This window comes from Pogona vitticeps, chromosome 1 (genome assembly GCF_051106095.1).
Source record: "Pogona vitticeps strain Pit_001003342236 chromosome 1, PviZW2.1, whole genome shotgun sequence".
NCBI lineage: Eukaryota > Metazoa > Chordata > Lepidosauria > Squamata > Agamidae > Pogona > Pogona vitticeps.
Window position 1 is genome coordinate 151,706,205 of NC_135783.1, and position 22,990 is coordinate 151,729,194.

Sequence of the window (22,990 nt, forward strand, 5' to 3'; positions counted from 1 at the left end):
ACAGACTAACATGGCTGCCCCTTAGAACTACAGAAATCAATGTGGGTACAAGTGAAGCTTAGATATACAAATGCAGGTTTGTTTGTTTTTTTGCAGTTTGATGTGGCAGATAGTGGTGAAATGCTGGTATGAGCATCGATTCACACAAATTAATAGCTAGCCATATCTCAGAAATGAAGGCAGAACAGTCACAAAACAACTATCTTGAGGTTTAAAGTAAGCCATGCTCTGTAGCATTTCTGGTCTTTTGGAGAAGAATGTGTTTCAGTTGTGAAAAAATTATTTTGGCAATAATTTGGACTTTGATCAAAACCTGAACTTTTCACCATATTCTGATTTGGTGAGCAGTTCTCTCCACATCAGATTAAATTGTGATGCTGTAGTTTAGAGGTGGGGAGACCTTTCCTTTTGGCACAGTGGGTGGCTTGGCTCACTTGCATGAGTGATGTAAGATTTATGCCACTGAAGCATCTTAGATTACAGTATAGCATGGACAAACCTGCCATGCTAACAGGATATAACAGCCCTTTAAAAAAACCCTTTACTATGATACTATCTTAGGATGGTGTGGTGTGTTATGGGAACATGGAAGAGGTCCATGGTAAGCAATTTTAAATATTGGCCAAGGGCCCAAATGTAGATTGGCTGAAATCCTGTTTTGTAACTTACAGTGCATAAGGCTAATGATATCATCAGCCACAGTGATTCTATGAAAATAAAAAAAAAACTCTGATCCCCTCTCCAAAGGTCCCAAGGTTCCTTTGGGATGTCTTTCATCATGAGGAAGCTCCTTGGGGCTGCAGGACAGAGGAGAAGGTTCCCAGTGGCTTCCCCATGATGAAGGGGATTCCGAGGGGCTTTGGGACAATAACGTTCACCCTGCTCATGAATTCTCCTGGAGAAAGAAGGTTGTTTAGCTGAGAGTTAACAATATTGACTGGACTTTTATCACTTGTAACAATAAACAATTTCTACTTGGTTCCTAAATGATATGTTGCCTGGACCGCTGTCATTAATAGTGAACAGAATTTATTGTAATCAACTGGTGGCAGCTGAACAACATGTAGCATGCGCTTTTGCTTGGTGAAATGACCAAAGACAAATTAGCGGCTTAGCAGTCAGATCCAAAACAATCCAGTGTGAAACTGAATTTTCTTGAGTCTGGAGGAAAATGGGGTAAGGATCTGTGGCATAAGAAATGGTTACCCATTAGAGTCTGGTGGAAGACTTGGTTCCGGGGCTTCTGAGCCAGGTCTGGGGAATCCCAAGAAGAGGTCCTTTTGGCTCTTGTGAGGGAAAAGAACCAGTCAAATTCATTAAGAAATTGTATTGTTTATGCCACCCAAACAAAGTAAAAAATTGGTTATGGAGGCACAAGTTGAGCTCCAGGGTGCTGAGGAAAATGGGAACCCTCAAATTCAAAGTGAAGAAGAAACTGAGGGACCAGTAATAATTGCCTCAGAAGGAGGAAGATATCCAAAGCTCCCAAGATTTTGAAAAATGGAAGCTGGAACAGGAATTTAAACTGAAGGAGTTAGCTATGAAAAATCAATTAAAATTGGAAAAAGAAAAAAAATCGGGGAACTTGAAAGACAAAGAGAAATGCAGTTCCAGATTGAGATGAAGAAATTGGAAATAGCTGCCCATCATCATCAACATCATCATCATCATCATCATCATCATCATCATCATCATCATCATCATCATCATCATCCCGGTGTGGGAAATCCTCAAATATTGATCTAAATAAATTTCCACAATATTAGAAAGGAGATTATCCTGAATCTTTCCTGATTTCCTTTGAGAGAGCTTGTTGGGACTTTGGGGTTAAAGATCATGAGAGGATGATAATTTTAAGGTCACGTATAGGGGAAGTTTTATCTGAGATCTATCCACAGATGCCTCTTGAACAAGCTAGAGATTTTGAGGTTTACAGAAAGATGGTGTATTCCCAATTTGGGATTAATTCAGAGCATTACAGGAGAAAATTTCGATCTATTTCAAAGAAACCTGAGGAGTCTTTTCCTCAACTTGGAGCAAGGTTAACTCAGTATCTTAATAAATAGCTAGAACAAGAACATGTCACCTCCTTAGACCAAAAGAGAAATGTGTTTTGATTAGAACAATTTTATTGAATTTTACCCGGGGAGTTGCGTTACCTTGTCAAGGGCAAGGATCCTAAAAATGTGCAACAGGCATCTGAACATGCTGTTTTTATTAGTGGGATCAGAGATCCTCGATTCTCTGAGATATAACTTGGCAGAAAAGTTTGGGACAACAGGAGGAAAGTGTTCCCTTCCAATAGAAATTACGTCAATCATACTCAAGCGAAGAAAAACCATTTTAAAGCCAGACCTTCATTCTCATAGCAAAGCCTACTGAGATCCAATAACTCTGAGGGAAAAGCTAATAAATCCCTTTACTCTGAATATAGGACAAATAAGCAATGTTATGCTTGTGATAAAGAAGGACATTTTTGGTCCCAGTGTGAAACTCATAAAAATAGAAATTTCAGTCAGCCTAGACAGGTATTTTGCCTTCAGCCATCGGCAGTTGAAGCCTCTAATGGCTGCATTGTTGCTAGGGGAATGGAATTGGCAGAGAGCCCAGAGCTTCCCGAGGGCAGAGTGATACATTATTTTATTTTTTTAAAATAAATTTTATTGAATTTTTTAATATACCACAAGATACCAAAAAAGAAAAAGAAAACCAAAACGAAGAGACGAAAAGAAAAGAAAAAAAGAAGACCACATAGCAAAAATAAAAAAAAAAACTAAACTAACCCCTCTATCTGAAGTACCCCATCCTGGAGTCAAAGATTCCAGCCTCGTTAGTCCTCTATTCTCCCTATATCTGTTTACAGCATATACTAATACATTTCTACATGTATCCTAAATTTCACCCTAAACTTCAGTCTTCTTCTGGGCCCAGAGATATATTAGTCCCCAGCTTTGTTTTACATAATCTCTTGGCTGTTCCCGCAATGTTTCTGATAGAGTGTCCAACTTTGCCATGTCCCATAGTTTCTTTAACAGCTCTTCCATCGTCGGAACCTCTTCTGTTTTCCATTTCTGGGCCCAGAGTAATCTAGCTGCTGTGAGTATATACATAAGACAATGCTTCAATTTATTGTCATTTACACCTGAAATGACATTCAGTAATGCCATTTCAGGTTTCAGCTCTAATCTCTGCTGTATAATTTCTTTTACTAAGTCCCATACCTGTGTCCAATAGATTTTGACCTTTTCACATGTCCACCACATATGGTAGTAAGTTCCAACCTTTTTCCTGCATTTCCAACATATGTTACTGTTATCCTCTGACATTTTTGCTAATCTTATGGGTGTATAGTGCCATCAGTAAAACATTTTGAGTACATTGTCTCTTAAATTTGTTGGTTTCAAAATCTTATTGCTTTCTTTCCACATCATTGTCCAGTTATCAAGATCTACATTATACCCAAAATTTTTTGCCCATTTTATCATTGTTTCTTTCACCCTTTCATATTCTAGTTCATATTCTAATAGATAGGTATACATTTTCTTAATTATTGCTTCATCCGCATATAACCACAGTCTGTCTACCTGAACTTTGCCCTTAAAAAAACCCACAGCCCTGTCAGAGTGATACATTATTTAATCAAGTGTTATAAAGGCTTACTGGAAAGCTCTGGAGAAATAATTTTTATCAATAGTAAAAAGTATCTAGATATTAGGGACTCATGTTCCCAAGTGACTATTTGTCACTGGGACATAATTCCTAAAGAAAACATGTTGGAGCAAGAAAAGGTCACCCTCAAAGGGATAAGTTCTGATTCTGTAGTATTGCAATGGCTAGAGTAGCACTGAATTACCATGGGTGATCTGGTATATTGGTCTGATATATGGAAAGTAGCTCTGTTGGATCAAATCCCAGCTCCTTGTCTGATTGGTTTGGATCTCTCAAAGCATGTGCAGAGTGTTTGCATGGTAACCTGCTCTCAGAGGAAGCAGACTGTAGCTGCTGAGGAAAGCATGGGAATCCCAACCACTGAAACTCTAATTGAAAGACCTGGTTTAGGGGAACATCCTGAAATAAAGGAGGCTGCTGATTTGATCCTGATGAAAAATCCTAATAGTTCCTCCTTTATTAAGGAAGAAAAGGAAGATAGCACCTTAAATAATTGCTTTGAAAAAGTTAAAGAGAATCCCATTCCACTGTCCCCTGAACATTCAGAGAGGTATTGTGTGGACCAAGACCTATGTATAGGGAGGTTTTAATGGCACCTGGTAGGGGTGGAGAAGAGCCCCACAAACAGCTAATTGTTCCTGTTAAATACCAAGAAAAGATTCTGGAAAAAACAAAGATGTATTTGGAGCACATATAGGCATCTCTTGCACTAAGCAAAGAGTTACACAGAATTTTTATTGGCCAGGAATGGGGCAGTAAATTAAGCAATATTGCCGAACCTGTGATATTTGCCAGAAGCAAGGTACTGGAATTGACAAAACTAGAGCTAAACTATGCCCATTGCCTGTTATCTTGACCCCTTCCCAATGTTCAGGTCTGGACCTGGTGGGACGCCTATCCAGGGCTACTAGATGAGGAAATAAGTATATTTTATTCATTATTGATTTTGCCACCAGATACCCAGAAGCAGTCCCCCTAAGAAACAGAGAAGAAAACTGTGGCGAATGCGTTAATTAGTTATATGTGCCGAATGGGTTTTGCATCAGAAATAATAACAGATTTAGGAACTTCCTTTACTTCCAAACTAACAATGAGGCTATGGCAGTTCTGTGGAATTTCCCATGTGACGTTGTCTCCTTACCACCCCCAAATGAATGAGTTAGTGGAAAAATTTAACGGAACATTAATGAGAATAATATGTGTTTATGTGGCAGAGAACCCAAATGATTAGGATAATAAATTACAACCACTGCTATATGCTTATCGAGATATTCCCAAAGAAAACACAGATTTTAGTCCTTTTGAACTTTTGTTTGGTCGTGAAGTAAGAGGGCCTTTAGATTTGTTATGACAGAACTGGGAAGTTTATAAAGAAAGGGACCGTAGTCGATTGTAGAATACATGGATTATTTAAGGAACACCTTACAAAGATCTCTAGAGATAGATGGGGAAAACTTAAAGGGGGCCCAATGTAGATAGAAAAGTTGGTACGACAAAAAAAGCCAGAGAAAGAACATTTGATCCCGGAGAAGAAGTATTAATGTTGAGACCCTTAAAAGGAAATAAGTTGCAGTTAGCGTGGATTAGACCGTACACAGTGGTCTCCAAAAGGAATGATGTAAATTATATTCTACAAAGGGAAGACGAAGGCTGTAAAGTAGTTCATGTCAACATATCAAAACCCTATTATAGAAAAGAAAACTATATACTGTCAAGGAAGACCCAGAAGAGAAGCAAAAATTGCTATGTAAAGGCCACACGGGAACATGACAGGGACATAGCTAATGATGTCATCTGTCTTACATGGTGTAACTTCTGGCAACAGGATTCTAGCTGCTGTCTTTCACATTAAAAATGGGAGTAGTTGGCTGAATAAAAAATGGTATATAGTTGTAACATGTGGCAGGTACATGGCCCTACTTAAAACTAGGGATTCACTAGACTAAATGTGAGCTCACATTCAATAACATTAGCACAAATAGAAAACAGAACTCGTGTGTGTGTTTGTGTGTGTGTGTGTGTGTGTTCGTGCACGTGTATGTGTGCCTACAGGGCAATTCTTGCCTTCGTATGCTGGCTTTCCCTATGTAGGAGTTTATTTCTTTTTCTTCTGGAGAGACAATCTAATCTTAGGACCCTGACTTTGAAGTCTGAGATGGTACAGTCCAGACCTAAGTTGAGAAAATGAGGCCTGGAACGCACAGCAGATGAGCTACAGTCCACCCAGTCTCCTCAAGCTGGATTGTCTCAAACTTGTAATCACCATTTGACCCTCTAGCTCCCATTTTTACTACATTCTAATAGGATGCTGTGTTCGGTTCACTCTTTGTTTTTCTAAAACCCTAAATTCTGTCTGCATAGTTTGTTACAGTTGAGCCTCATTCTGACACTGAACTGCTCTTCCTCCTCCTCCTTATTTTTGTGCTCTGTTCAACAAGCTTTTATCTGCCCTGTTTTATTTTGTATTCGGAAAACATTTGCTTTTAATTACCCACCATTCACCCTTCTGTCAGACTGTTAAGTGTTGAAGTGCAAAGATAAGTAATAAAAGAATCTCCTGTATTTTTCCCATGGCTTGAGGAATGTAGAAAGCATTTTGGACTGTCTGATGAATGGCCTGTGTTTTTCCTCCCCCCCCCCCCGCCCCCATCCGAAAGCATGGACCCAGGGCAGTGTCTGGAGAGCCTAAAGGGAAACTTAATTCATGAGTGTGTGTTCCATGACAGTGTATTTGCCAGCCGTTCAATCTGCAATTTTCGTTGCTAGTTAGAGTAAAAATAATATGCTACTTATTCCATTACAGCGCAAACAAAGGTCCTGTTCAGGCATTTTTCTCTCCACATAACTAACTTCTTGTCAGAACCCTTGTGCTATTGTGATTACAGCACTGGACTACAACGGGGGAGACTCACATTCAGACACTGACCTAATCATGATGTTCATTGTGCGACTTTGTACCAGTTGCTAATCTCACTGTGTTGATGTTGGATAAAAATGGGGAAGAAGACCTTATGCGTACAGTGGGACCTCGACTTATGAACTTAATTGGTTCAGGAAGATGGGCATAAGTAGAAATGGCCGTAATTGGAAGCAACATTTCCCATTGAAATGCATTGAAATGCAATTAATCCATTTCGACCAAAGAAAAAAAATCACACACACACCCAAAAAATCACTGCAAGACTCATTGGAAATGTGATTAATCCCTTCCAGCTGAAGGGGGGGGGAGAGAAAAGAAAAGCAATCAAGCGTGCAAGATCCATTGGAAATGCACAGAAAACAAAGGGACCAGGTCGGAAATTCACAGAGAACAAAGGATACAGTTTGGAAATGCACAGAAAACAAAAGGACCACGTCCGAAATGCAAGGAGAACAAATGAAAAAGCAAGGGAAGCATGCAAGACCCATTAGAAATGGGGGAAAAAACCCAAAAGCAACCAAACCCCCCAAGACCCATCGGAAATGGGGGGAAACCAAAAAACAAACCCCCCAAGGCCCATCAGAAATGGGGAAAAACTCTCCAAAAAGCAACCAAAGCCCCCAAGACAGATCGGAAATGGGAAAAAACACTCCAGAAAGCAACCAACCCCCCCAAGACCCATCACAGCACAGAAACATAACCCCCAGCCCAAAACCACGGTGCAAAAACACCCAGAACAGGTTTTTAAATGCAGAAAACAGCACCTTACCTTACCAGCCAGCCTTCTCTGATCGCACCTTCTCTAATTGCTGGGGTGAAAGAGTTAGAAAGAAGCAGCCTCATCACCACCTACAGTTAGAACTTTGAATTTCCCGCCTTTCCCCCCTGCCTTTTTCTGTTTGTAAGTGGAAGCTCCGATTGCAAGTTGAAGCAAAATTTTGTGGCTGGAGCTGGTTTTAACTTGAAATGGTTGTAAGAAGGGACATTTGTAAGTCGAGGCACCACTGTAATCTTGATTTCCTTAAAAGAAAGGCAGGATATAAACATAACACATTAATGTTTGCATGGAGTGTTGGACGGAGAGTGGAGTCATGTCCCATGTTCGGCTTTCTTTTGCATGGTGGAACAACACTGTACCCATAGACTGCTCATGAGAAATGCAGCCATAATTGTGGAGAGAAAATCACATAAACAGGACTAGACAGGTGTACAAGTCTCAAAGCACTGGATTTTTCTTTCTCTTGGAACTTGAAGTTAGGACTTCAGTTTTACTAATATATTTACAGGGATTTTGTCAAGCATACTAAGCACTGTGTCTCCCTATATTCAGCAGGCAAGCTGTCCCCCTCTTTTTAAATAACATCATATGCCCATTCTGATTTTGTCTCACTGCTGCTCATTTATTTGACTGGTTCAGAACCATGAAACTACATCGTCATCACTGGGAGATGAGGAAGCTGATTAGAGGTTTGTAGTAAGGTTCTGTATTTTGAATGCTAAGGAAGAACTGAATACATTTAACATTTAACAATAGGTAAGGTCCCATGGCAGGAGATCCTAACAAGAAAAGGAATCCAAGGTGAGTGGTAGTTTCTTAAAAAGGAAATTCTAAAGGCACAACTACAGGCAATTCCAATAACAACAAAAAGGTGAAAGACAGCAAAGAAGACCTGTGTGGTATTGTCATTTTAAAATGTAAAATTTAGTTTAAAAGCTGTTTGTTTGGGGTTAGTGCTTGGGTGAAAAGGTGCTCTGTTTGAGTTGAAACCTGCTTGTGTGGAAACGTGCATGCTTGCTTTAAAAGCTGCTTGTTTTGGGTTAAACCGTGCTTGGGTGAAAAGGTGCTCCCTTTGAGTTGAAACCTGCTTGTGTAGAAACGTGCATACCGGTACTTGCTAGTTTAAAAGCTGCCTGGGAAGCCTTTCAGACCAACGTCAATCAGCTGTTAGGTGGGGAGAGGGGAGGGGGCAGGAGCAGAGAAGAGCACAAAATGGCTGCCGGCTGCCTACCGGCTTTTAGCTGTTTGGTGCTCTTTTTCGGTTGTTTGGGGGGCTACCAAGGCACTGTAAAGAGCCAGGCTCAGTCTACAGTAAGTGACTTTCTTTTAATTTTTTTTTTAAGTTTCTGACCCCCCCCCCCGTAAAAATGTGTTAATTAATTTTCAATGCATTTCTATGGGAAATTTGGATTTGACTTGCAAACTTTTCAACTAGTTCTGGGCATCTAATAGAGAATGTATTTCCAAAGGGTGTTGCAGCAAGGAAACTAACTGTGTTAACAGCTGTTAAATAGTTTAATTCCACTATTTATCCTCCACACAACTAAAAGGGACCTCTCAATGCAGTGCCAAATCAGACAAACAATTTCTAACTTAAAATAGGCTTGAGCTGTAGCTGGGCAGAGTTGCACAACAATCTCATCTGTTGTTGAGACATTTCTATAAGCATGGGGAGGAGGTGGATGAAAGGAAATGTAAAATATAGGTAGAGTGGTATAGGTCTTATCACTGGCTGATAATGGTCTATATGTACTTGACTAAAATTTATGGTACACAAATTTATGGTACATAAACTAGAGTACACAAACCTTTAAGTCTCTCCATTTGTTAATGACAGTGGTAATGGTTCTTAATGCCACTGTTGACTGCTGTTCACTTTACATGGTTCAAATGTTATTCTGTTATAGTTTATTAAATATTTTATTACACTATTTGGTTCAGAATATATTTTCCCTGCTTTCCTCCTCTAAAAATTAGGTGCATCTTAAGGTCAGGTGTGTCTTATGGAGCAAAAAATACGGTAATTCCAGTCACATAATACATAGTGGCTAAAATCCTGCTGCTTAGTGTAGCAAAGAGCACTGGAGCAGGCCCACTGAATCAATTTGGAGTTAGTGAGTCAACTTCTCAGTTTCATTGATTCAAGTAAGCCAACTTTAACTGCAGCTTATCATGCAAAACTAAATTGCAATTAGAGTAGGCCTGTTTCAATCAATGGAACTTATTGAGGATTTCTTGCCTGATTTTAGGAATGTTGAAAATTTTGGGGGGCCAAGGTCCAGGTCTCAAGTCATTTGGCACCGCCACTGCCCCCCCGGCTTGGGACTTGAACCAGACTTTGATTGTGCATGTGCTGCTCAGCTGATAGGCTGGCACATGCGCAGAGATAGAAGGCCTGGAAGGGAAGCCAAGTGGGCACATGTGCGTGCATAGAGACAGTGAGCCAGCACCTGCATCTGTGCATGCAGTGGCAGCAGGTATGAGAACAGAGGCAGCAGCCAGCTCCTGGAAGGGAAGCTAGGCTTGATGCTTCTGAGGATGATGGCAGTAGTAGCGGTGGCAGGAGCGGGTAGGAGGGACCATCCCTAATAGGGATTCGACAATGGGACTTGGGCAAATGGATCCAAATCACAAGTCAAGTCCGAATCTTAAAAAAAACAACAACACTTGAGTCAAGTCCGAGTTGCCGGTGTGAGTCAGAGTCAACAGTGAGTCACAAGTCTCCATCCAGGCCAGATTCTCATTGATTCAGTGGGCCTGCTCTAGTGCAATTTATTAAACTGAACAACAGGATTTTGGCCATTGCCGTTTCCAATACTTTTTACTTGTACAGTGGTGCCTCGCTTAACGAGTGCACCGTTTAACGAAAAATCCGTATAGCGATCCCTTTTTGGGGATCGCTATACGGATCAGCCCCAATCACCGCGCTCGCTTTGCGACGATTGGGGCTCCAGCGGCCATTTTGGAGCCGCCGAACAGGTGATCGGCGGCTCCAAAATGGCCGCCGCATGACCCGAAATGGCCCCTATCAGCGTTTTCGCGCCCTCCCCTTGCTTAGGGAGGTCGCGAAAACGCTGTGGGGGGGGCATTTCGGGCAATCTGCGGCCATTTTGGAGCCGCCGATCAGCTGATTGGCGGCTCCAAAATGGCCACCAGAGCGAAAACATCGCTGGAGGGGGTAAGTTTACACACTTATTGGAACGCATTAAACTAAGTTTAATGCGTTCCAATAGGTTTTCCTGCCCCGCACAGCGATGTTTTCGTATAGTGAAGGTTAATCCGGAACGGATTAACCTCGCTATACGGGGCACCACTGTATTTTTAATCTGTTTTCATATATTTGGCTAAATTGTTTTCATTCTTAATAGATTTTGCTACTTTTAGCCATCCTGAGTACCGTTTGTTGACAGAAAGGTGGGATACACATTAAATGAATGAGCACTTTTGTGTGTTTCTAAGGTGGGTCAGCTGATGGTTTCAGTCTGCCTGACATTTCCATTTTGGAGAACAATGCAAGAAAAACGGGAACAAGCAGTGCTTGGAAACATTAGCACTAGCAACAACTTGTTGATGTTAAATTGTCCAGGCAAGCCACTTCCTTCATCTCAAAACCTTCATGTCAAAAATTCAAATAAATTGAATTTATGGCTTATTTCTTTGTTAAATCATTACACCGTTAAATCTGAATATTATTTAGAATGACTGAAAATTATTATTATTATTATTATTATTATTATTATTATTATTATTATTATTATTATTATTATTATTATTATTATTATTATTATTATTATTATTATTATTATTAATAATAATAATAATAATAATAATAATAATAATAATAATAATAATAATAATAATAATAATAATAATAATAATAATAATAATAATAATAATAATAATAATAATAATAATAATAATAATTTGATTTATACCCTGCCTATCTGGAATACCAGACCACTCTAGGCGGCTATGACACAATGCCTTAAGAAAATGATAAGTGTTAGTGTTGTGTCAGTTGTTGTTTTGACAACTAAAATTGCAGTCTTTTTTCTTTTCTTTTCCTGTGAGTTTCTCTCTTTGGGATCCTAGTCTGTAAATTAACTTTTGCAACCTGTTTCCTTTTGTGGGAATGGTTCAGTTCGTCACAGCAGCAAACAGATCAACATCATTGATGAAATTCCAACATTCTTTTATTTAAATAGTTTGAAAAAATGTCTCAATGGATGGATAGATGATTTTCCTTTAAAGACATGATGGACCCTACCGGAGTAGAAAACGATGGGGTTTGTTTAATACTCGCCAGATATGCAAATAAAATCAGAAATGCTAGTATGAAAAAAAATTCATGTCCTAAGTTTTGGTCACACATACTTGCATATGGTATTTGCTTCATATGTTGTGATGTGTCTGAGTGACTACAAATAATGTTTTCATATTGCCTTCAAGACAGTGCTTTTCATTAAAATGCTTTTTCTCATTACTTCTGTTTGTATTCTGCTTTTCTGCTTAAATGTGTCCAAAGCAGACTTGGGAAGATCACAGTTTTGCACTGCAGCTCAGTCATGCCGATTGTGCGAATTGTAGTTTTAAGAAAGCAACTTTCTCCCTCTCTGCCAGAATGTTTCACAATACAAGGATGATAATGTACATTAACACAGCGTTATTCAAACACTGGGAACCAAGCCAGCTGCAAAACAGGAAACACATGAAATATCTACTGATGCTTTATTTTTTATTTTATTGTAGCAGCAGGGAGACTGCAAATTTGATCATCACATGTGGTAGTAGAGGGACATATATTATTTAAACTTTGCCTTCCTTTAATCTAGTTTTCTATCCAGCAAATAGGAAAGTCGTACTTTGGGGTGGGGAGAGATTTTCATCAGAAACTCAGTCCGTAGAGAAAAAGTTTAAAAGCACCCTTCTGTTTATTTAAAATATTCCTAGATTGCCTTTCAAAACAAAACCTTCCAAAGGCTGCATACATAAAACATACAATTATAATACACTGTTACAAATAAAATATAGTAATCTACTACACCTGTTTAAAACACATCATAGTTCAGTCCAATATTCATATAAAACTAATGCAGACATAGGAGTACAATTAAAACAGCAGCAAACAATTAAATGCTCTATTTAAGCCATGAAACAGTGTTTTCTGCAGCACTGATGGACTCAACTGTGTGTCCGTTGGGGAGGAGTTCGTCTTAGTTGGTTAGTCGTGTCCGACTCTTCGTGACCCCATGGACCAGAGCACGCCAGGCCCTCCTATCTTCCACTGCCTCCCAGAGTTGGGTCAAATTCATGTTGGTTGCTTCGATGACACTGTCCAACCATCTCATCCTCTGTTGTCCCCTTCTCTTGCCTTCACATTTTCCCAACATCAAGGTCTTTTCCAAGGAGTCTTCTCTTCTCATGAGATGGCCAAAGTATTGCAGCCTCAGCTTTAGGATCTGTCCTTCCAGTGAGCACTCAGGGTTGATTTCCTTTAGAATGGATCGGTTTGTTTTCCTTGCAGTCCAGGGGACTCTCAAGAGCCTCCTCCAGCACCACAATTCAAAGGCATCAATTCTTTGGCGGTCAGCTTTCTTTATGGTCCAGCTCTCACTTCCATACATCACTACAGGAAAAACCATAGCTTTGACTATTCGGACTTTTGTTGGCAATGTGATGTCTGCTTTTTAAGATGCTGTCAAGGGGAAGAGTTACACAGATATAGGACTGTTAGGAAGAAGGGCCCATCCTAGTTTCTGTTACTCTTCCAATCAAATTAATAGCCACCTGTAGTTGTAGCAGAATAAAAAGTATGCATGTGCACACACACATGTACACAGAGAGCAGTGGGGAGACACTTTACGGATCTCCCTTGCCATGTCTAGTTGGACTCTCAACAGTTATCAAGGAAAGAGAAAGTAAACATGGCTCTCAACTGAATCATTCAACGAAAACATATGAAATGGTTTGTGATACACACATGTTCACAGGATGTTTCTCTGCCAGTTCTCTAACATACTACATTTTAGTTTCAGTTTCTCTTTCATAGTAGCAGTATTGCTTATGATAGCTTTCCAGGTTGACTGGTTAAGATTTCTCCTCTTGGTTTGGTCTCTGCCGAGACCCTCTTTTTCAAGTAGAGACTGAGAGGAAGATTACTCTTATGAAGCATCATTTTACATTCAGTTTGTGCCCAAACAAGAGTAGTAATTGCTTCAGTTCAAGGATTATTCTAATGTACAGTGGTGCCTCGCAAGACGATTGCCTCGCCAGACAAAAAACTCGCTAGATGAATGGGTCCAGCAAGGTTTTTGGTGCCTCGCAAGACGATTCTTCCTATGGCTGTATTTCGCACGAAGAATGTGCTTGCAGAGGCTTGTCCAGCACCATTTTTGAAGATCTCACCCTTTCCCCCTGCCTTCGGTAAGACTCCGAATGGAAAAAGAAAAAAGAAAGCCTTTTTTCCATTTGGAACCTTACCAAAGGCAGGGAGAAAGGGCACGATCTTCAAAAATGGTGCTGGACAAGCCTCTGTAAGCAGCACTCGCCCCTCAGAGGGACCCCCACCAGTCTTCCAATGGTGCAAGGGAAGTGTCGGGGGACCACCTAAGGCGGCGATCCAGGCAAGGGCCCCCCCCGCCAGTCCTCTGATGGTGCTTCCCCAGCTCCCTAACTGGGAAGTGACTTTTTTTAAAAAAAAAATTCCCATAGGAACGCATTAATTAAATTTCAGTGCATTCCTATGGGAAACCGTAGCTCGCAAGATGAAAATATCGCAAGGCGACATTAACCCCGGAACGGATTAATTTCGTCTTGCGAGGCACCACTGTATAGTACAGTGTACAGTACTATATTGTACAGTGCCAACAATAGTGCAATGTGAAATGAGCTTTTGTGCAGATAGAAGTATGATATTTAATGAAGAACCATGTTGTTTCTTAAAAGAAAATTAGCGAGAAAAATATACAAGATGGAGCATGGTGTACATCGTCTAGCAAAGCCTCTGCTGGTGGTTTAGGAGCCAAGCACTTCTCTCCCTCTGGTAACTGGTAGTTGGATGTTTTTCTGCCCCTTCTCTGCCTCTCATCCCTTCTCCTGGTATTCTTGTAGTCCCAAGGAGAGTTGCTCCGGTCTAAGCCTATAGGTTTCAGTGGACTTACACTGGAGTAAATCTCTTTAGGATTGAGCTGTGAGGTGCTAATATCTTGAGGGTGAATCAAGGAAGTTGGTAGGTACTAACCAGCGTTGCAGAAATTGCTCCTCTGTGGAGTGGCCATCACAGAAAGTGTAAGACCTTTATCCCAGGGGGGAAAAATTGTAAGTTATTATTTGTTTTTGTCCGAATCTTTGAAACTTCCAGATTTTGTTCAAAAACGATCTCTTTTATGGTAGATTTTATTTTATATCATGGGCAGGCAGACATTAATAAAGAATTCAGATGAATTCAGACATGCCTTGCTTTCAACAGCGATGTCAGATTCTGGGTGAAATGTGTGGAATACAAATTTAGGGGCACAGTTTTAACTTGGACTAGAATCTTATAATCTTGTCTTTTACTGAACAGCTGAAAGATGCTTAACTTTCTGGTGCTTTACCTTCTTATTGTTATGTAGAAAAATAAAAGCACTTTGGTACTTAATTCTGAAATGTCTACTCTCATGCAGTTCCTCTCATTGCATCTCCTCGGCATCATGTTATAGTGGGTGGTGGATGGGTTGTGTTGCCCCTAGTAAGCAATCTACAACCAGGTTAACAATACATAATAATAAATCCTGTGCTATCAAGTCAGTTTTGACTTATGGCGACTCTTTCCAGGGTTCTCTAGGTAGAAATACACAGAAGTGGCTTACCATTCCCTTCTTCTGGGGGGTGTCTCAGGACTATGCAGCCTGCCCAAGGCCACACAGGCTGGCTCTACCCACAGTGAGGAATCTAACTCCCAAGCATACCTAAACCACTGAGCTATCCATAGGTAACGTCAATAGACTTTGTCCCCAAACCCTCAAATTATGCCCTCATGAGCTTTTCAAAATTTGGATTCCAGTGTCAGCACTTGTTGTCTCTTCCTTGAAATGTCTCTTATTTATTTTCCAGGCACCATCTGAAATTGAAAAGACTGTCATGACATCATACAAATTGGTTATTAAGGTAAGCTGCTCTTCAGAACATGAATAGTAACTGATTACTTCTTTCGTTGAAACACACAGCCGTAAGATGATAGCATAGTCCAGTTTGCTGGAAGAGTAGCATGGCAAAATGTCATATCAGTCCAGTCATCTGTTCTTGAGGACAATACGAGCAAAAGGTGCGCCTTCTTGGAGATGGTACATTTGAGTAAAAGGTATTAATGGGTTGAATCCTGAGAAATGTGAACAGAAGAAAAATAACCACTCCATCCATCCTCAGATTATGCATAGAAATTGTTATGTCATTTATAGTCAGCTTCGTAATGATTTTATTTGTTTAGGTGGAAAAATTAGGATTTAATTTTACTGCATAAGGTACAGAACAGCCTCCATGAGTTGAAGACTCTTTCAAGATACAGTTAGGCACTTTTGAGTCCAATCCAATGATTTACTATAGTCATGTACCTACCTACCTACCTACCTACCTACCTACCTACCTACCTACCTACCTACCTACCTACATACATACATACATACATACATACATACATACATACATACATACATATTTATGGCTGGTAATCATAAGTTTGCTTCTGAATTCCAAGTCTGTTTTCCAGTTTGCTTTTCTCAGTCAGCTGTGTAAATCATGTATCAGATCACACATGATGCTGCTGTCTTGGGAGTCATTGCGGTCTTGGGCGGTCAGTTTGTCTTATTTTACTATTGGCTATTACATTGCTTTATACTTCTTTTTGCAGTTTGTACAGCAATAGCAGACATTTCCTTAACTCACGCTGAACTACCAGAACTTATGCACTTCACAGACAGTATGGTTCTGTTGTCTCAAGAAGCATGCTGCTTTGTGTATATGAACAGCTCTCTCTGCTGTGTAACTTCACACCATGCTAGGGGTTCACAGAACCTTCCACCCTCAACTCAAAATGATATGCAGATTGGGTCTGATGCACCTGTACCCATAGGAGACATTCAGACCCGTTTTATCTCTGAGCCCAGGGTATTTTTCTATTTATTTATATTCTATTTTATTTTTCTTTATTTTATTTTATTTCTTTATTTTATTTATTTTCTGTATATTTCTGGGTTTACAGATTAAAAAGAAAAGAAAAGAAACTATGAATAGCAGGGATGCACAAACTGCTATGACCTGGCAGGGGTACACAGCACCCTCATGATGTTATCTGTCCCATACAATAGTCACTCTTCAACAATCACACATTCACAGGGAATCCTACTAGGGAAGCGGTTCCCAACCTTGGGTCCCCAGATGTTCTTGGACTAAAACTCCCCCACTAACTGTGTTGGCCAGGCTTTCTGGGAGTTGTAGTCCAAGAACATCTAGGAACCCAAACTTTGTCTGGGAGAAAGCTCTGAAAAAATGCCTTGATGGGGTGAGAGGTCTCTTCTTACCCCTCACGCTGTTGGCAGCTTTATAACAAACACCTGCCACCACAACCGCAGACACCCACATGTGGGTATTTGTGTGTATCTGCATATTAATAGATTTAAACATCTTTCAAGTGCAGAATCTTGAAAGTATGTTTCATTTTAATGTGTAAAAGGGATTTACAGCAGCCCTGGTTGATGAGAGGTGTTCGCGTCACTGCTTAGAGCGAGCAGTGCCTGTCCGCAGTGCCTGCTTCTGGCAGTGGTCCCAAGGAAAGGCATGGCAGCCTGTGATTTTGTCAATATTGAGGGTGGTTCATGGTCTGTTGCATCTGATTTCCACCAAGGAAGGCATCATGTGAGCATAGGCAGTGTTTGCGGTTTTAGACCCCCTTTTAGAGCACAGCAAAGTTTACTATGGACATCCAAGTCCCCAGTGTGGTCTGTAGACCCCTAACATGTAAGCAGTAAATGAACTCCGTTGAGGAGAGGAACAGTGCGGAGGGGCTGTGAGCTTGATGAAGTGACTCTTCTCCTGGTCTCCTAGGGATATAGTCAGTTGCCAAAATAAATAAGTCGGTCAAGTTTCCACATTTATTGGGAGTCCAGAAATTGTTATGATTGCTGATCAGCAATCATGTGGGGACTCTTGGTACAATGTAGAAATTCAGACAAGTCATAGTCTATCTCCATTTATTTTGGCAGCCAGCTTTGCCAGTTGACATCAGGATAGGTTAACAAAATACTAGCTTCCTCTAGAGGACTGATTATAACCGCACAAGTGAAGTACACTCTCAGCGTGGCTTTTTAAGAACGACAGATAGTCATTTTAAAATTTGTACTTCTGTATCTTATCAAAACAAATGCATAGAGTATTGCTGAGTGGGGTGAAGCGGGGTTTTTTTAGATGAAGAAGGAACTGGTTTGACCAGTATGTTACTCATTTATTATATTTCTTTACTGTATGGTATCCAAAGCTATCTGTGAAATCTTTGAATACCTTGGGCTAATTGATATAGTCCTTTTACTGTGCCTGCAAATCTATGCTCCCTTATACAAGAATAAACCCAAATGACTGTAATGGGACTTATTCCTTCGTTTAAGATCTTAAGATACACTTTGTATCAAAAATATTTCACTTCAGTCATAAAAACTGAATGGTTAGCTGCTAATTTTGCATGTATACAGTTCTGAATTTTTAAAATGTGGCTTTTCAGCTGATGAAATCCTACTTTTTTTGTTGTTCTGTTCTCCTTCTGAAAAGGATATATTTCTCTTTCAAAAATGTTTACCAAGAACTCCCAAGTACTTTATGGTTGCCAAAACAGTGGATGGAATGTGGGTATATAAAACTATTCATTGCAATACATTTGAGATTATAAACTGGTGCAAATGTGCATGGTGATGTATTTGGTATCAGACTTAATATAGGTTTTTGTCCTCTGAGCAAAATGCATCACAGTCTCTTGCTCTGATGATATCCCAAGTGTTTCCACTAAGAACGATTTGTGAGACTGGGAGATTCGTCTGCTCATCCGTTTATGTCTCAGTGGTTTCAATTTAGGGAGAAAAGAACACCTACAGTCTTAACAGTTTTATTTTGATGGGGCACATGGATCTCATTAGGTATATCTCCTTGAGGATTTCAGAATATTTCGTAGATGTAGTCATGCACTTTTTTCTGTAGAGGGCACCGTTTATCTATATTTAAGCTACGAATCTTTGGTTCAAAGTTAGCACCACATTTAGTCAAGATTGTCCTGCTGATATTACGATGTGTTATGGAAAACTGTTCCATTGTAAAATCACACATTTGTGTTGCTCTTTGGATAGAATGCTGTAATATAATGTGATCATGTACACTAAAATGTGAAACAAGTACTTTGTGCTGTAAAGCAGCCCTCAGCTTTCCGAGTTGGGTGTGAATCGCATTGATTGGGGGGGAAACCCACTTAATTTAAAAGATGGCTTTGGAGCAATGTTGTTTTCAGCACACTGCCCATGGCAGTCCTTTTACAAATGTCTACTATTAAAATGTTATAGCAAATCAATATAAATTAGTTACGATTGGTTGTTGTGTGTGTTTAGAAGAAGTTGATACACCATCAATTTGTGCCATGCAACATCTGGCATTTGTGTTAAAATGGAAAAAAGAAAGAAATATTGGAGATTGAGGATGTTATCACTTAGAGGATACTCTTTGGAACCCAGTGTGTCTTACTTCTGAGTACATATCCATTGGCTTAATCTTAAAAACAGTATTTTATTAGGAGCAATAAGATTGCCAAGTCCACTAAATCTTCCAGAGTCTCACAAATAGTTCGTAGTAATAATATTTTGGAATAATATACCACAGAGCAAGAGACTGTGATCCATTCTGCTCAGAAGACCAAAACAAACTACAGTAGTACCTTGGTTTATTAAATTAATACGTTCTCCGGAATGTTACATAATGCGAAAATTTCATAAACCGAAACACGGATTGCCATAGCAACAGCAGCGGTGCTACAGACCTCCAGGAAACCGAAGGAAACTGGGGGGGAAAAACCCATAAACCGAGGCATTATTTCAAATGGATTTCCATTTGTAAACTGGAAATTATGTAAACCGAAGCATACGTAAACCGAGGTAACTACTGTATGTTATCTTTGATACCAAATACATTGCCATGCAAATTGGCACCAGTTTATAATCTCAAATGTATTGTAATAAATGGTTTTATATACCCACCTTCTATCCACTGCTTTGGCAAGCATAAAATAACATTTCCAACAATAACTGCATCTTGATTTCCTTCTTATCGTATTAGCTGCAACTTTGCATACTGTGTTGCCTTGTATGGTTTATTAGGCTAATAATGTATTCTCTTCAGGACCGAGATTTTGAAAGGACTCAGTGCACAGCCATCATGCTGAATGATCAAAATAATTTAGTTTCTCCTTCCTCTGTTTAAACTTCTTAGCTTGTAGGTATTACCAGCTTATTTTGTTCTCAGTGCTATTTTTCAAAATAGCACTGTGCAGCTGATAAGGTATTTTGCTGCTGGGCCCCTTGAGGGAATGTTCCCCCATAAACAAAGACACTGTTGCTTAACAGATGAATGTGCTCTTGCGCTCTCTGATGAAAATGATAGCTGTGATTAAAATATGAAATATTAAATGCTCTCCCACATAAACAAGTTTTGATTTCTTCGCACTTCCTGAGGGCACTCTCTCGAAGGCTTTAAAGTAGACTCCTAATAAAACTGGAATTATCTGCTTATTCTCTCACTTCCCTCCTCATTCCCCTGAGAAACTGTTTGCTTGCCAGACGGCATGCCCTTCTACCTTTTGGATTCATATCAGTGAACTGTATGTCCTTGGCCAAAGAGCAGGCCTGGATGCAGGCAACGTTCTGTGTGAGAAGAGCTTTGAGGTTTGAAGTTTGGCTCCTTCGAGTACAAGGCTAAGCACATCCTTTGGCTGCAAGCCTGTTAGAATTTCCCCTTCTTTTAAGTTTGGTTGCATTAGTTGTTCTTTTCTATGTGTTCTAGTTGCTGAAATTCCTTTTTTTTTTTTACTCACCATTGGAAATGTGGGTTGACTTACTGCATGACACTTGTTACAGCAGAGGACTAATATAATATTGGGGTTAAAATCCCAATCCTGTGGCAACAGGGAGCCGCCTTAACACTGGTCTTGATCTGATTTGCCTGCAACAAACTCATGGTTATGTTTTCCAAAGCATGAAGTAAGCCCCTTTTTTCTGTCATAGGATCTTCAGTTGATCTGAGTTTCCTTTAAAACCTGAGAGAAGGTACAGTTGGCATCATGTTACTCAAAGGCATCTTTGATTGTTTCCATCTCTGTCTGGTTTTCAATTAGCATGATTTTTGAGGGGACAGGTAGAAAGACTGGCACAGCACAGTAGCAAGAGGAAAGCCAATGCCTCCTCAGAAAATCTCTGGCATCTAGTGTGTGCATGTTAACCTTGGGGTGTGGGCGAGTGATAGTGCCTGTAACCTTGACACAGGAGAAATGGGTTTGAGTGTTTCCTTGGAGAACATTTTAAAGACTCTTTGGAAGTTCTCCCCACTTTCTGTAATGGGGAAAGAAAAAAAGGAACTATCCCTGGAAGGTCTTGTAGCAGCCAAAATGGCTCCTGGAACCTGTAGAGAAGATAAAGAGGAGACAGTCATCCACCTCTGCTGCTCAACTCAGCAGTGCCTTGTGGTTTGACCAAGGGAGTCTGAGTATTACACTAGCTATGTGAAGCTGTTATTTCCCTCCCCCTTCATTTTTCTAAATGGCTCTGACAAGGCTTGAGAAATGTTTTTAAAAATATAGCCATGTGAATGGTTGGGAACCAGTTGCTCAGACTGTTGAATCTTCAGGAGGTGGGGTCTGAGTCCATGGGAAAGACTTATGCCTTCATCTCCTGCCATGTGATTGGGTTATGCCAATGTTATTCAAACTGGGATTTCAAGAAGGGTATGAAATTGAGGTTTTCGTCATTCTTCAGGTTAAATTCATTTTGGATCTACTATTTCTTGAAGCAAACACCAATTTTAGTAATTTTGGGTGACACAAAAGGCTGTTTAGTGGTAGGAAATAAGCATTACGTCTCTTTTCACCAAAAAAGTTCCATTTTTAATTTAAATTATTTTCCTCTTGTGTTCGTTTTAATGGACGGCATTTGCCACGGCTGATGACGTAATTCCAGCTGCTCAGGCAGAGCTGCACAACAGGATTTCGGCTGTTAAGTGGCTAATTCTTACACTTCTCCTTCCCTGTCCCAAAGGAAAATGAGAAAGGAGAGGTATGACGATAAGCAGTCCAGATGTGACTAGTGGATGCTGGTTTCCTAATGGGTATCAGTCCCCTGAAATTTCACTGCTTGTGTTTGAGGACATTCTTAGCTGTTTTGAGAACTAGTCATTTTAATTCTTCATAGTCCAAGATTGCCTAGTCTGTCTTACCTTTAGCGTCTTGGATCATACTGATAATGATATGTCGCTGGACTCTGACTGTATGCTCAGGTAGCGATGCTGCTTTAGAACACAATTGAAGTAGTGTGGTTAAACTTTGTAGTCCTCATGTACAGCAAGGGCATAAAATATGAGCAAGCAAGAAAAGCTTTAAATATTACATATTTCTGGAATCTCTGATGGCTGGGATTGTCTAGAAGGATTCCAGTTGAGCTCCAAATGTTGCTGCACCGACAGTAAGAAGGTGAGAAAATAAATTGAACTTTGCATGCTTTAAAAATAATGAGCCGTGGAAATGACAATGCATGGAGTTCATATAGATTTTATGGCAAACCAGTTTCATGTCTTTCAGTAAGTGGCATCTTTAAAATGGTTTATAGAAGTGAAACAGGCATTGATTACTAGAATGGATTAATATTGGTCCAGCTTTCATATAACACCAAGCCATAGTCTAGTGTTACATGCTTGAATCTCAGCCTCATGAATTTCTCCCCTCTCATTTCACTAGTGTGGGTGTAAGAAAAATAAAAGCATTCACGCCCATTTTCAACTAACTGGCTTGCCATGATATCTGAACCCATATAAACTTTAGTTAGTTTTATTGAAGCAAGTTAATGGGAAACCAGTTAACTTCATGATATGTTTAATGTTACCAGTTTGTTATGATAAAACAGATTTAACAGTTTTATCCTTCATAAACGATGACTGAAGTCATGCCCTTCTGCTATACCTGCAAAATAATGTCAACAGCAGAGGGAGATTTTTAGTAATGAAAACCTTCTCTCCTGTGGCTTTTCTGACCTGCAAATAATCCATTATATTACATGAGAGATGTGGGAGCTGGGGCACAGGAGGATGAAGTCTTTCATGACTCAGAAGCTCTCTCTGTCAGTAAAATAATCTGCTGGGGGTGATTTTTAGTCATGAAAGACTTCCTCATGCCATCCCCCAGCTCCCATGGTTCCCATGAGATGAAAGAGATTGTCTGCAAGTCAGAAAACTAAATGAAAGAAGAAGGAAGTCCTTCATTACCAATAATCTTCCCCTGCTATTATTATCACCACCCTTCAGCACATGCAGCAGCATCAAGAGTATTTTAGACATTGTTTAATAGTGCATAATAA

General features: G+C 39.9%; 1 protein-coding gene across 3 annotated transcripts in view; it reads left to right on the top strand.

The window, feature by feature from the left end:
• SLX4IP (SLX4 interacting protein) overlaps window positions 1–22,990 on the top strand; it is a 142,953-nt gene that overhangs the window by 14,407 nt on the left and 105,556 nt on the right. For all 3 annotated transcript variants that reach the window (XM_073003264.2, XM_073003274.2, XM_073003269.2), the window contains exon 2: window positions 15,462–15,515. In XM_073003264.2, the coding sequence (XP_072859365.2) occupies window positions 15,489–15,515 (27 nt within the window). In that variant the 5' untranslated portion in view covers window positions 15,462–15,488. The remainder of the gene's footprint in view (window positions 1–15,461; window positions 15,516–22,990) is intronic.